General features: G+C 35.1%; 1 protein-coding gene across 2 annotated transcripts in view; it reads left to right on the plus strand.

The window, feature by feature from the left end:
• The window catches only part of LOC108721452 (lachesin), a 147,856-nt gene that overhangs the window by 70,031 nt on the left and 62,416 nt on the right, over positions 1 to 15,409 (plus strand). For both annotated transcript variants that reach the window (XM_018446005.1, XM_018446012.1), the window contains exon 2: positions 5,536 to 5,723. In XM_018446005.1, the coding sequence (XP_018301507.1) occupies positions 5,672 to 5,723 (52 nt within the window). In that variant the 5' untranslated portion in view covers positions 5,536 to 5,671. The remainder of the gene's footprint in view (positions 1 to 5,535; positions 5,724 to 15,409) is intronic.

The raw sequence follows: 15,409 nt of genomic DNA on the forward strand, positions 1-15,409 counted from the left end.
TTTTCAATAATTTTTTACTCAAATACTATCAACTTTACAGAAAAACAACGAGAGACAAAAATTGTTTATTTTCTTCTCATAAAGTTTTGAGAATTTTTTCAGAATTTTTTCAAAATTTTTTAATACCGTATTTCCTCATGTTAGTAAAAATAGTTGCCAATAAGAAAATGCAGTACTAAAAAGTTGATGAAAAATTTTGAAAAAATTCTTAGAGTTCTATGAGAAGAAAAATAAACAATTTTTGTCTCTTGTAGTTTTTCTCTAAAGTTGATAGTATTTGAGAAAAAAAATTATTGAAGACCAATATTTGGCAATTTTTAGTAATTAATATTTTAACTATTGCGAAAATTGCAAAATAATACATGATTTTTCGATTCAGTTTAGTCCGCTCTATCTACACACGAGAGCTTTTTCAAAACTTACCAGATACCCTATATAATATTATATAACACGCATGCTTGGTTTTTAAAGTTGGAATTTAGGATATTAAAACTAAAAATATCCTAAATAATAATTGATAAATATGTTCGCGCTAAATGACGTCGTTTAATTTTATGCGTGATCTCACATGAGCGTGAGGGATGGATATCTATCTTCAAATACAGATCGATACATATATTTATGGCTTCGCGATGTGGGGCTGTAAAATGTTTCTTCTATTAATTCGAATAAAAACGTTTCCATTTCACCGTTTCCACTGAATAACACTTTGTTGACAATATAAAATATCGGATTGGATTATCGATCGGGTAATCCTCGGCGAATTGAGATAACGAAAAAAGAGAACAAAATTAACTAACGATAGCCATTGTTACAATTACTGACGCGTACCTGCCTACGTCATCTCATATCTTGATCTGACCTTTCCGAGGCTTGCATTCCATGATGCAACTCCTTGGCTATGTAGTTTGTTAAAATGAAATTCTAAACGAATTCCTCTTATCCCCGAACTTTTTGTCGGATACTTTTCACAATAGAGAGAAAACGTCCCCGAGCGCATCGGTGACGATACGAGGAAAAGACGTCTCGTCGATTCGGCGCGAAGTCGTTTCTTCCTGACGAACTCGTAAAAGCGAGACCGAGGACCGTAAACTCACCCCGGGGAAGGTCGGACAGAGTTACTGAATATTCACGAATTTGCCGACCTACACACCGTACTACACCGAGGATGGTTCCCGCGTGTGCGCGCGTGTCTTACATATTCCGTATCCTGCACATAGCTGGGCCTCTCTCGACGCTTCTGTTGCGAGCGGAACTGAACTTTGCAGAGCGTTAGAGCTCTCAGGGATACCAAGTCTAAGAGAAATAGCTAGTTTCGAATTTAATCGTTTTCCTCATTCATATATTAGTTTGGTTTCGCGCCGTCTTACAATTAGTAAACTCCTGATCGTGTTACGAAAAATTGGCGGATTAATATCCTGCCATTCGTTTGCGGTGCTAAGAAAAAATTTCTGAGTAACGTATATATACATAAATATTTTATATATATATATATATATAATATAACGACGATATTGATACGCGACAGATGAAAATAAGCATCTAAGTAATTATTATTCAAAATATTAAAACTTCCATAAGTTTATATTTGAAAGCTGAGAGAGAGAGAGAGAGAAAGAGAAGTTGTTTTATTGGAGAAATTGCAAATCAATATTCTGAAATTCAATCATTTTTGTGTAATTTATTTAACAAAAATGAATAAGTGAGATGAAAATATTTTTAATTTGAAAATCGAGAAATGCATACATATTTTTTTAAAATCGCTGTTACATTCAAGATTGAAAGAAGAATTCATTAGAGGGATAAAAAAATTCCTGAAAACTCCGGAATTAAAAAAATATTTAATTCTTCAAGATTCTTAACGCTTTTTGGAGAAAAGATATCAAGCGAATTTTTTTCCTCAAAAAAAAAAAAAAAAAAACGGAGTTATAGAAATAACATGGATGTAAGGAAATTATGCAATATGTAATAAAATTTAGATAATTAGAATTTCTCGGAAGCGCGATCTGCATATATCAGCTTGCTCGTCATTCACGCCCATCAAGATGGCACGTCCGACATTTATTCAGGGAACTGTTTTTCATCCTCTCTGAGACTCGAGCTGGTATCTACTTGCATCCATTATCACTTCCGTCTAGGCCCGCTAATTAATCACAGAAAGGAAATAAGATTTACCAACAGTCGTAGTGGAAAAATAATTATCTCGGCCACATTATCTCACACGCCAGCTTTATCACAAACCGCCCTTTGCTTATCCTATTATCTATGCACGTAACATCCCTGCGTAAGCGCCGTTTATCGGCACGGCATCCTTCTCTTTTAGTCCTTTTTAAAATATGTCTTATATTCCCAATTACAAAAAGATAAAATCAGTAAAGCATAGAATTATATGTGTTATAAAAGATTTAATCGTCATCTAATTCTTTTTAACAATAATAAGTTAAACTAGATCGTTTATACAAATAAATAAATTTTAAATAAAAAAGTGCCAATATATACGGTCGAGACTAAATCAGAAATTTTAGTGCTTAATGATATTTCTATATTATAAATATTTAAATACATTTTCCAATACTTCAAATTATAATAAATTTTTTTCAGTGTTTTAAGATATTTGTTAGAATCATTATTATTAAATTGACGCTCAATGTATTCAATTTATAATATTACTATTTCCAGCTTTAATTTAGGATTACATTTTCAACATCGATTGTGTTTAGCGTGCATTTGATGTACTGGAAAATATATTTAAATATTCATATAGAAATATTATTAAGCACCAAGATGCTATAATTTTAACTCTAATTTCGAAGCGCCATATATTGCCGCTTCTTTAATTAATTGATTGATCTTTATTTTATTTCTCTATAAGGACATCTTTCGCAAAGTGGAATATAAATCATCGACAAACCGCGAAAGTCGCAAAATTGACATTATGTTTCTTTATTGATGATTCGCAGGAATGACAATATATTATCACTCTATTTTGTTAGTCGCGAATGAGGTCAGGCGGGCTGCAGGTCAGGACCATCGAGAGATAACGCGCGTAGGTACGTTTTATAAATGCAGAATGCAAATTACTGTTAACTCCATGGTCACTTTTTGTGCGTTTATGTGCAAGAGATCCAAACAATTTATCGTCGGCTCTACGCTTCGAGGTTGGTATGGATTGGCTTCACGTCGCCAATAACGAACTGCAGCATCGCCAGTTCCGTGTTTCGCATTTTACCTCGTCGTCCTGTCTCGTCGTCGGCTTGTCGACGTCCCTTTCTCTAGATCCTGTTTGCTTTAAACTTGCAAGCGTCGATAATCGAGTTGCAAGCTCGTTCATTGTTAACGTATTATTCTTCGCGCGCTGATGAAACGGAAACAAACGGACGACGATGGAACGACACTCGGATGTCATAGTTCGATTAATACGCGTTAAATGGACGATCAACGGAAGCAGAGGGTTGTAAAACGTGTAGAGAGGTGCAGTAAGATATCCATTATATAGAAGTGTAATTGATAATATTTATTAATGAAGAAAAAAAGAAGTCAATGATTTTCTCTCTCTCTCTCTCTCCCCCCCCCCTCTCTCTATAGAAATAAAGATATAAAATCGGTACATTTTCGTGGTTATAAATTATTTCGTGGTATTTTCACAACTCGTAAATTTTTGGCAAGGAATGATTTATTAACATTGAACGATCAAAGCAAAATTATTGCATAAAACATTATTTCGCTCTAGCAAAGATCGTAAAATTGATTATTAAACTTTCATAGATACCCATAAATTGAAAGTGACGTTGCTGGCATTTGTATTTGATTGCGATCTTAATCAAGTTATTAATATATGATTATGAATCGATCGGTACAATAGGGGTTGTGCTCTGATTATTTCATGACGATCGAAGAATGAATTTTCAGGCGAAACTTGAATAACATTACTAACGGTTTATCGGACGTATGCATAATAAGCGGAAGTGAATCGTAGTGTCGTATCGTGCGTATTATGTGGAACGTATAGCACGTGCATTTTATATAATAAAATCGGTTACTTCACGAGTACTGTAACATCAGTATATCGTCCACGGTATGCGTAAGTCATAAAATAATGGACGGTGAACACGCGTGATTAATTTCTCCCACGGCGACAGAAATCGTCTAAAGCGGAAATGCATTTAGGAGCAATTTATCGCCGAATATATACGTGACACGTACTTACATAAACGTGACAAACGCGCTATTTGCATTCCACCCGCTTTCGTTCCCGTAAATTCTGTCGGCGCCTGTGATAATTTATAAATTCGCGGAAATAACTTATTTTAACTGACAGCGCGCTCGTCAAAATTGTAACAGCGATGTAATTAAATTTATCGCGACATTTATTAATTTGTAAATGCGGATTGTAAATAGTACCGTAATAATATAGTTTCTAAAAAATACTGAAAAATATCAGCTAAACCTTATTTAATGTAAAAGTGCATCATTTATGCTTCTCAAAAAGTAGAACTTTGACGATTCTCTTCAAAATTGGCATGTAATAATACATATCTAAAGGACCTCGTACTAATTACATAGAAAACTGAGTGAAATGAGTTTTCACATGTTTTAGCTTACAACGTGATTAACAAAATATGTTACAAGGCTCAAATAAATAGACAGATTTTGAGTTATAGTTAACAAAAATGTGAAACTTGTACTCACAGTGCACCTTTGGTACACTATAATTTAAAAAATTATTCATTATTTGAGCTATGTTTATATGACATTGTTTATTTATTACATTATAAGCTATAACATATGTCAAAACTAATTCGTTTCAGGACCTAATTTTCCATATAATTAGTGCGGGGTCCTTTACAAGAATATAGATTTTTCTTGCTTTATTTATTATAATTTTTAAGCAAACTAAAAATGTTAATTTAATTAATGCTAATTACTTAATTTATATTAGTTTAATTCGTTTACGGCAACAAATTATTCAAAAAAATCTTTATTCACACAGTTGAAAGATATACACTGGCCACATATATGTTGCACATTCAATCAGTGAAAATAAATCGTCACACACAATTTAATATTCCTTCTAACTCATATATATACGTTTAATCCCGAACTTCTCTCAATTTTTGATCACATCTTGATTAAATAATACAATTATTTTCTTATATCTGGAAGGAAGAAAGACACATCACAATTGCATTAATAATCGTGCATCAGACGTAGACACGTGGTGTCGAAAATGTCAAAGTAGTTTCTTATTCACAACGAACAGCGAAATTAACGTTGCTCCGCTCTTAACAAAGTTGGCCAAGATACGATCGATGAACGTCACCAAGCGAAACGATACGCTCGGTCGGAGAACGCGAGCGCGACGCCGCTGCTCGATCTTGAGATGCAAAGCTGCAACACGTTGAGCGAACCCGAAAGTTCGCTCGCTGGAAACGGACGATAAAGCGGCATGGGCGATCGTTACAGCGAGCGGGAGCGCGACGGGCCTGATAATATTGCCCCTCCAAGTAAATGATCAAACCAACGCGATTGTTTCAGGCATGCTATGTGTCAGAGCATCGGAAACGGAGGTCCGTGTAGAAGATGACGGGGTTAAGTAGATAAAGGGAGCAGGCCTGGCTGCCATCGACGACGGACGATTCCTCGGCTCTTCTCTTTCTCACCGCAGCGCACAATGCTCTGCCACCGTGCTCTTGTCATTCTCATCGCTGTCAACGTGCCAATCGGTAAGTGATTTCAATTCCGTGACCTCAGATCTCTCCCTTCCCCAATTCTTTCGAAATGATTTGAAGAAATTTTTGAAAAAATTAACATGAGTAATATTCAAAATTTCTTTTGAAAATATGTAAGATATGCCATTCTCATTTCGAATTGTAAACTTACACTGCTGCTTTTGCATATGAAATTTACAACAAAATTAGTGAAAGATATTCAATGTGTATTATAGATATTTTATATGGTAGATATTACATGTGGAAGATTTTATCTTTTGAATTTGGAAAATAACATTTTCAAAGAATTTGAATAAGTAATTGTCAAAACGTGTCTATTCTTCACATTTTAAATCGTCCCTACATTTCAAAACTAATTATAATTAAAAAATTCAAGTTTTTCAGAAAAAAGGTAAATCTATTTTTCAATTCAAGAAAAATTGTTGACTTTATTATTAGTATTATTAATGAAATAATATCGGTGAAAAGAATAAAGAACATGACTGTTAGGAACAAATGTCATTTATTATTTTACAGTCCTTAAAAAATCATCCTTTTTGAGTTGATGATTTTGACATCCTACAAAGTTTATATAAAAAAACAAATTCGGAATTCTCTCTTCATCAAAAGTGACATAACTCGAAATATCATAAATAGTTTATCTTAATCAGTTAAAATGATTAAATTCAACATAAAACAATTTCTTCTTTAGACTTCGATCACTAAAAAGTAAATCTCACTTTAAATGCTCTGTATAGAACCTTTCTTATTTATAATAACGATACAACTCAAAAAATGTATAACTCTTGAAAAAGATATTATGATCTTTTGAAAACCTTAAGAACATATGTGCTATTTGATTAACAAATTATGAAATTAAGTTAATTTTTTTGATGATCGATAGAGTAATCTTCACCTAACTCATCCATGGTAATAACTCGAAAATTATATTTTTTGTGTTACTTTTAAAATACGGAACGAAATTATTTAACCGCAACGAAATATATAGAAATAGCTTTTAACAAGAAATATCTCTTCGTTCGTCAATCGCATTAATCGAGTATTCGATGCAACTAAGTAAATTGAAGCACGTGCACGATTTGAGCAGCAAGCTTCTGTTACATATATCATTCCCGGTCCATTACATCGGATACGCTTATTGCGATTGACGCAGAAGTCGATACATTGCGAAAGGTGTCCAATACGAAATCTGTTGTGCCCGACAACAAGCAATAACGCAGATGCAACGGGGGCACGATGCCAACGATGTTCTATATACGCAGTCCGCAAAATAAATAAAGTGTAGTTCGAGTGCTTCACTGCGGAAGCGCGACGCCATCCACCGTCGAGCTGTCAGATTCTTGCCCGAATGTTTATCCGATAGCAGTAAATAGAGAGGAAGCGATTGCGTTTTTGCAAATATTTCATCCTCTCTCTGCTGCGTTACGATTTATTACACATGGGACTATTCTACTTCGGTATACGACACCTAAATATATGCTGTCAAGTTTATCAAATTTCTTGATAACTCTTCTTTTATAACATAAACAAATAAGATTCTTGAATAATTAGTAGAAATAATCTGATACTCTTTGTGTATAAAAAGAAACAAGTTTTTTTTGGAGAAGAAATTTTGCATCTGCCCAATCAGAATACAATGTTTTTAAAACGTTTTTTAAATACTTATTTAATATAAAGATATTCAATAAGTGTTTAAAAAATATTTTTAGAATATTATATGTTGATTGAGTTGTTTGTGTATTAAAAGGTTATTAAGCTCTCCCGAGTTAATTTGAAAATAGCTTCCAAAATTTCCAACAATTCTTAAAAATTAATTTTTTATACTTGTTTTTATACCAGAGAGTTTATATGCTCATATTTTTATTATAATTAAACTTGTGCCTGATCCGATTTTGGGTATAGATATTCTAGAACAACTACCTGTTCTCTTTAAGAATCGTGATAAAAGCTTAATAGCTTGTGCACCGCCGAGTAATTGCTCTTTCCTTTTTCGTGATTGATGTACCGATTAGCTGCTCGAACAATCGACTCGACGCAATAAATTCGATTTAACCTCAGCCGTACTCGATCTTGACGTATAATTCTGCCAATAGGTATCGTATACTAGACTGTGCATCGATTATCCAACTATTGAGCAATTGAAACATGATTAAGATACAAGATGCAACTAACATAAAATAATTCAAAATAGTTGCATAAATCATAATTATGTAAACAAATTATCTGTTGAATATTTATTATACAAATAAACGTGTCATATAAAATTAAATATCAAACAAAGATTGAGATTTATGTTTGTTACACAACAGTGTACTGCACAATTCATTTGATTCATATAAAATTTACTTAATGTTCGAATAATGATTGCTGCTTTTAATATTTTAAGTCGAGAGATGAGAGCACTGTAGTATATAATAATTAATGATAGATAAAATTAATATTTAAATTCCTTTCTGTTAATCCAATTTTTCTGTAAAGTATTTTCTGATAAAACAAAAATATTTTTTCGAGGTAACAGAAGTTATAATATAAATAAAAAAACAGCCACTGCCGAATTTCACTCATTTATTACTGATCCTAAATGCATCGCGTGAAATAACTGAAAACGATCTGTAAATCGCTTGAAAGAGCATATTCAAGTAAAATGTGCACGAGTTGCACGAATGTAGGTAATTCAAGTCCGAGTTTATTCGTAATTAACATGAGCTAGTCGAGAAATAATAAACGAACGTTCATTGCGAAGTCCGAACCGCGCGATGACAACATCTGGCGCGGATACCGTGATACTAAATATACTACGTATATCATACGAATGCGTGTGCACGGTATATCTCGAATGTTGCCGGCACCCAAAGTACATCAGAAACGCCGCGAGCCTGGTCGTTGTCACTGATGTTTATTGGCACAGAGAGTATCCACCACACGTACTAAAATTAATGATAGCTTGTTTAGATTATAGTCCATGGACATAGTTGGCCTTCGGCAATCTTCCCATGTCACTTAACTCTAGTTAAACTTTCGAGATATATACAAGGATGTGAAAGTCAATAATTAAATAATTGAAAATATAGAGTTTTTGTACGAGGATAATTCGAGTATTACACGTTAAAAGTTTGAGTGTTAGAAATAATTTATAGATTAGAATATATAAGTAGTTGAAACGAAAATATAGTCATACATTCTAAATGTTTCGTAATCTTCTCTAAGATATCTACGATAAATTAAAGATAAATTTACATAAGATACTTTCTTCGTAATATTCATATCAGCAATATATTAATATCGATATCGCTATTACCTCGGCATTAAACATCAACGATTTTTGTGCAACGACACAAAGAAAAAAATCAAGAAGATAGACTCGTGTCGATACGGAGATAGAGTCGCGCAATTTGCGATAGACGGGATACACGTTCTATAATCCGTCCTGTGCAACGCCGACGACGTCCGATGCAGATGCAATGGAGAATCGGTGCCAAATACGTTATACGGGCCACGGGAAATGGGCACGTAGATCGCAGATATGGCGCGTCCTCCAGTACTGCGGCATGGGTCGCTCCAGTCTGGTCAACTTCTGGCCCTGATGTTTATTCGGCGCGAGTGGAAGCGCCGACTGCGCTTGTCGTTCGAATTAATTTACCGCTTGCGGGCCTCCGGTCTCTTCACAGATATAGATAGATAGATAGATAGCTAGAGATAGATGGAGAGAGAGAGAGAGAGAAATGAAAAACAGCAAGAGAGACAAGTAGAGTCTCGATGGTATAGTTCAATCTCGTTAGAAACGAGTATATATAAAATGTATATATATATATATATTTTCGTAGCGTACTTTTTAACCAAATAAAGAATTTTCATTTAAATTAAAAATTTGTAGACACGCGCGTCTATTTCTAGTCTATCTATTTTAAACGGCGCGATTTATATCTTCAGACAAATTAGTACAAGGGAACATTTGTAACCAATTATCTCTATTTAAATTAATTTCGCAAATGAATAATTTCATTTCTCTACAAAAAAAAGTTCCATTTATATTTTTCTAGAGCAGATCTTTAGTATCTACATATATATATTCAAGCTCATTCTTTGCAGATATCGTTTTTTTCTCTTTAGACAGACGTTGAAAAATTGAAGCGCATTGTCGAAAATTACTATCAAATTGGCCGTACAATGTCGTGAGACGATATCTTTGTCAACCGCAAGGAATACCACCTCACGTCCATGCTATAAAGAAACCTGAGTGCCTTATCCACCGGTAGCCGGTAAGACGCTACAAGTCGAGCGTTTCCAGATGCATCATGAAAAATGCACCACACAAACGTGTCTGGGATCGACGCAAGATCGGCGGGGTGGACTCCGACGGAGATTTGACTCGATGAATCGAGTGAACGGCTACTAGCCGAGTGAAAGAAAGAAAAAAAAGAGCAAACGATGGAGGTTTTATCCGTCGGTGACCGGATAAGATTGTTTGTCCATACTGCGGATCAATGGTGAGATTCGCCGATTGTTCCACAAGGCACTGCCAGCATCGCTTTTCCACCCCCTGGCGTTCCTTATCGGGCAAACAACGACCTTTCCGGCCAAATTGGTCGGTCTGACTCGGAACCGAGTAAAACGTGATTAATCGCTCGCCTCCTTTCGCGGGAATGTATCTACCTCGCCAACCCTCCAGTGGTTATATAGCGATAAACGGATAACCGCGGTCCAGACCCAATTGAGTCTCGATATAAGATAGAAGCGCCGCGCGCATCGCTTTCGATCTTGGAGGAAAAAAAGTAATGCGAAAGACAGAAACAGAAGGAGACAGCGTTGGAGAAAGATACGTTCGTTAGGTGTTAGTTCGTTAAACCGATTTCTTTTTCCATCACTTCTCTCTCGTTTTCATTATAACCTCCAAACTTGCTTGTATTTCTGACCATAATAAGTAAGTAACTAATTACATAGAACTAATAATTCTTTCAATCAACTCGTTGATTAACAATGTAATTAAAAAATAATTTTTATCTTTGTTTGGTTAGGTACTAAAATACCTTTATTTTTAAACTTTTTATTTTTTCTATTTATGTAAACTTTTTTACTAAATTTTTGGTGAAATGTAATTGTTGCATCATAAATATGAATATTTTTGAGAGAGAAAAATGTTTCGTCGAATTTTTAAACACTATTTTATATAATAAAGAATTATATAGAGAATAAAAAATTTTTAGAATGTATGTATCTGTACATTTAAATATTATACTTTTATTTCTTTTAACCAATTTTAAAATTTTCTGTGTGTTTTTGGAACAATTGTAGTTTCTAATTTTTTTATTGCCATTAAGGAGGAAATGTAATAGCAAAAGAAAGCAAGTTTTAACGCATTTAATCCTTTCTAAACGACGAAAGCCTTTGAAAAACTACGGCTGCGTATTTCAAAGAACGGAAAAGTACCACTTCCTTTAATTACTCTGCTTGTGTGAGGTTCCAGGAAGAGAAATCTACCTGAAAATCATTATGCTGCTTCAAAGCCACTTCGTATTACAAAACGGCTTTTAATTACGAAGCGAATAAATTATTCGATTCGACTCATCCTACCTTATTACATTAATTATATCTGCCGCAATCTTTATATGTAAAAATAATTCATTTCTCAAATCAAAATAATCAGTCAATCTTGAAATCAAATCGCTTAAAATCGTGATTTATAGTATATATGAATTTACATTAAAACAAAAATTTTAGTTGTTAGTTTTTGAAGTAAAAAGAGTAAGAGTTGAAAGATTAAATTGAAAGATTAAAGAATAAATTTTTAATTGCAAGATTATTAAAGAATAAATTTTAGATTAAAAAAAATACGAAATATTTCTAATTTAATTCTTATTAGTTGTACTTCATCTTTTCGTTATTCATTAGAATAAAAGAATCATGAACCAAAACCTAAATGTGAATTTTATCCTTGTAAATATTAGATAAGATTTTACAATGAGGCGCGATTAAACGAGATGTATGCAAGATGCAAACATCCGGAGGCCATTAACATCCTATATCTCGTATGTACGATTTCGTCATTTTCAAGCTATAACATTTGTTGTTATAAATCGCTCCCGTATTATTCATTCGCCCGAATTTACAAGGTTATCTTAATTTGAACGTAAAAACTGTTAACTACTCCCGACAAATCTGAAGGCGTCTGCAATAAAAATTCTACGGAATACTACCTTTCTTCGTCTCTTAATTTCAGACATTAAATACATTAGCTCGGAAACTGTGTTACGAATTAAAATTCTGTTAAAGTGGAGTCTATTTGAAATTAACTAACTTCCATTGAGGGGAAGAAGCTTCTAATTTTTAAGCTAATTTTAAAAAAATTCATTATTTAGCTGTCTCTGTGGAAGCGTCGTTAATAAAAGCTTAACTCTTAACATTTAAGGAACCTTTACGCGAAAAAGTGTGACGTACACAATACGTAAACTAGCTTTATTACATAAACGAAAGTGGAGTGTTTGATTGCGTCTCGTATTTTTGACTATGTCCCACTATCCGCTACAAGTTTACCCGTATTGTGACAACGTTAGTGTATACACTACGAGGATGTTGCGCAAGTTCACACGAACGGTTGACCTCGTAGAAGTTTACCCCATACCTGGTAGCGGTATTCCATTAACTTCTGTCAACGCCAAGCACCACAAGCCCGTGTCCTGAATACGGCAATAAGTTAAAATCAAGCGTTTAGGCCCGCAACAAGGCTCCAGTCCCGTCGAGCATTTTAAACTACCAATTTGCATGAATAAGAACATTTCTTATTATTGCAATGTTTTATGGTCTGCAGAAAATTAAAGAAATGTTTGGCTAAAAGCTTTTAATTTTATTACTGCAAATAGCTTTTAATTTCATTACTGTAAAAGACTTAAAATATGTATCCGATTGTTAAATGCTGTATGCACATTATTATTTCAATGTATAATTTATTCTATCTATAGTATTAAACAGGATAATAAAAAATATGGAAAATGAATATTTTAAGACGGTTTATCCAAAGAATTTTTTTTTATATACACCTACACACAATATAGAAATTACAGTTCACGTAAATTTATTTAACATTTTTTTAATGGTAATTTGAATCTTAGTTTTTTCGAAATTTATTCAAGTCAAATTATTAAAGAATTATAAATATGTATCAAATATATCGTATTTCTTTTCGGCATACGAATACAAATACATATCAGAGTGCTACGAAAACGTCTCTACACGCGTGCATACCTGTGAGCCCGTGACAGAATATCGGGGCTTCGATTTGATCGCATTGCATTGCGAGAGCGCACAGTCGGGTCGCGTCACATCGTATCGCTAGTGGCAAGATTCGAAAGTAGATCGGGAAACGGCGGGGTAGGCGTGCGACAGACAGGCGAGGTAATACATACAATCTCCCTTGTTGTCTGGCATCGGCTTGCCGTCGATAGACGATCGGAAAAGATGGAGAACAGAACTGAGAGAGACATAAAGAGTAAAAGGGAGAGAACTACCTTTAGGATAGAGAGAGATAGATAGATATATAGTGAGAGAGAAAGAGAGGAGGGGAAGGGGGAGAGAGGAGGGGGAGGGGAGAGAGAGAGCGAGAGAGCAAACAAGAAGAGGAGCTTTGAAAAGCGTGGCAGCTACCGGAAGTCTTATAAACAATCTCAGAAGTGCCGGCAGCCAAGACCGAACTATCCCCGATCTCGCACAAAGAGGATCAATGGAGAACGGAATGCGTGTAAACAACGGAGCATTGCTTACGTGCTTGTGCGCGTGTACGTGCGCGTATCTATGTGTGTATGCGCTCGAGCGAAATGGTCATGTACCCGCGCTCTCGCCCACACGACACTCTGCACACAAACCGCAAGACATGGCGACTGCAGGATTGCATCTCTCCTGCAGCATTCCTCTCGGCGAGTCCTCGCGTTAGTCCGGTGAAATTTGAGAATCACGAAAAACGGGTGTGTTATTGGCTTAGTTTTCGGAATAGTTAAATGAGTACGTGTGTGAAAAAGAGCCACGTTGACGAGAGTTATGCTCCGTCGCACCGCGTTTTGTTCCGTTCTCTCTTTACGGTAATCGCAAAAAAACTTTAGGAGCTTTCGCAACTGTCGTTCCGTTTGATTATGACCGCCCGTATTTAATATGTCATGCCTGTTTCGATAAAATAATAATCGCTCGTCAATGCTACGCGACGTGGATTGGGAATGAAAATTAATATAAATGAAATTTAACATTTAAAATAAAATAGAAATAATTAATACAAGAAACAAATAAAACTATTCTAAAGTTTTTTAAATTTCTAAACAACATCTGCTATTCGCAATATCACGTTTCTTACATATTTTTCGTTCCAGAATAGACAACCTCCACTCTGATTTTCCAGCGTTTCCACGATCCACGACTCAAGCTACGCGAAACGTTTCATACGTTCACATCGATCCGGGAGAGCCGTGGACTGATATCGCGCGGCACACAGAAAATCGACGACAAAAGCGGCAACCTGTTCGCTCGACCTCGGTCATGGAAAATATACGCGGTCCGTGGCAAGGATATCCTGTTCGGAAAATCCTTTTCAGAATCGCGTCCGTCTGCCATTGCTATGTATGACGCACAGACAGCTCGTCGGCATACCCATCTTGCATTATGCATCCCGTCATAATGCAACCCTTGGGGGCAGGGGATGGAAAAAGGCGCGAGGAGAGAGGGGGCACACGGAAGGGTGCGAGCGCCAGATTCGCGAATTCCTTTTACTTGTTTTGTAATATCCTTGCATGCATGAGACGACCCCCTACGATATCCTGCGCGTGGGGCGCGTATATATCTGCTTAACACATAATCCCGCCCGTATCTACATACTTGGCATTGCGTTCACGTATGATCGGAGAAACCGTTTCCACCTCGTTCGTTTTCTGATTATGAAATTATATCGCGCCCCCTGAGAATCGACGCTGCGCGATTAGACAGAATTCCGGCGCTACTTGGGAACTGTATTCCGCTGATCGCTTCTGTTCTCGGTGGATCGATTACGCCCGTTTGTTTGGAATAATTCACACTATACAGAGTGCTTTAAAAGTAGCTTTCTCTAACAAGGAAATCTCGCAAAGTGTCAAATTCTGATTTCAATGAAACTTCGTATACGCATAAGTTACATAAAGAGATGAATTTAGAAAATATTAGTTGTGAACAATAAATATTTTAATAAGTGAAATCATCTCTTAAAATATTTATTGATATTTCCTAAATTCTACGTAACTTATAAGGGTTGGCAACGTTACCCCATAAAAATAATTCGTTACTGTTACCGTTCTTTTTCCTAAAAAGTAACTCGTTATCTTTACTCGTTATTGATTTGCAAAAGTAACTCGTTACCGTTCTTCAAAACGTTACTTTTTCGTTATTTTCTTTTCTTAACACTAATAGAATATTATAGTGTTTTCATTGGCAGAACTTGTGCGCACTCAGTGCACATTAAAGCCGTTGTACACAACTCTAAATGTAAAAATGAGATATCTCAATTGATGAAATGCCTAAAGTATATTTTATCAAATAGCATAATAAAGTGTATTGAGGATTTCGCGGTTTTATTCGCGTTTCTATATTTTTATTAATCATACATCATTACGTCGATTATACAGCGGCTTTAAAGCGCACTGAATGCGCTCTGCCAATGAAAAACGCCATTA

This window comes from Mycetomoellerius zeteki, unplaced genomic scaffold (assembly GCF_001594055.1).
Source record: "Mycetomoellerius zeteki isolate Tzet28-1 unplaced genomic scaffold, Tzet1.0 scaffold105, whole genome shotgun sequence".
Taxonomy (NCBI): Eukaryota; Metazoa; Arthropoda; class Insecta; order Hymenoptera; family Formicidae; genus Mycetomoellerius; species Mycetomoellerius zeteki.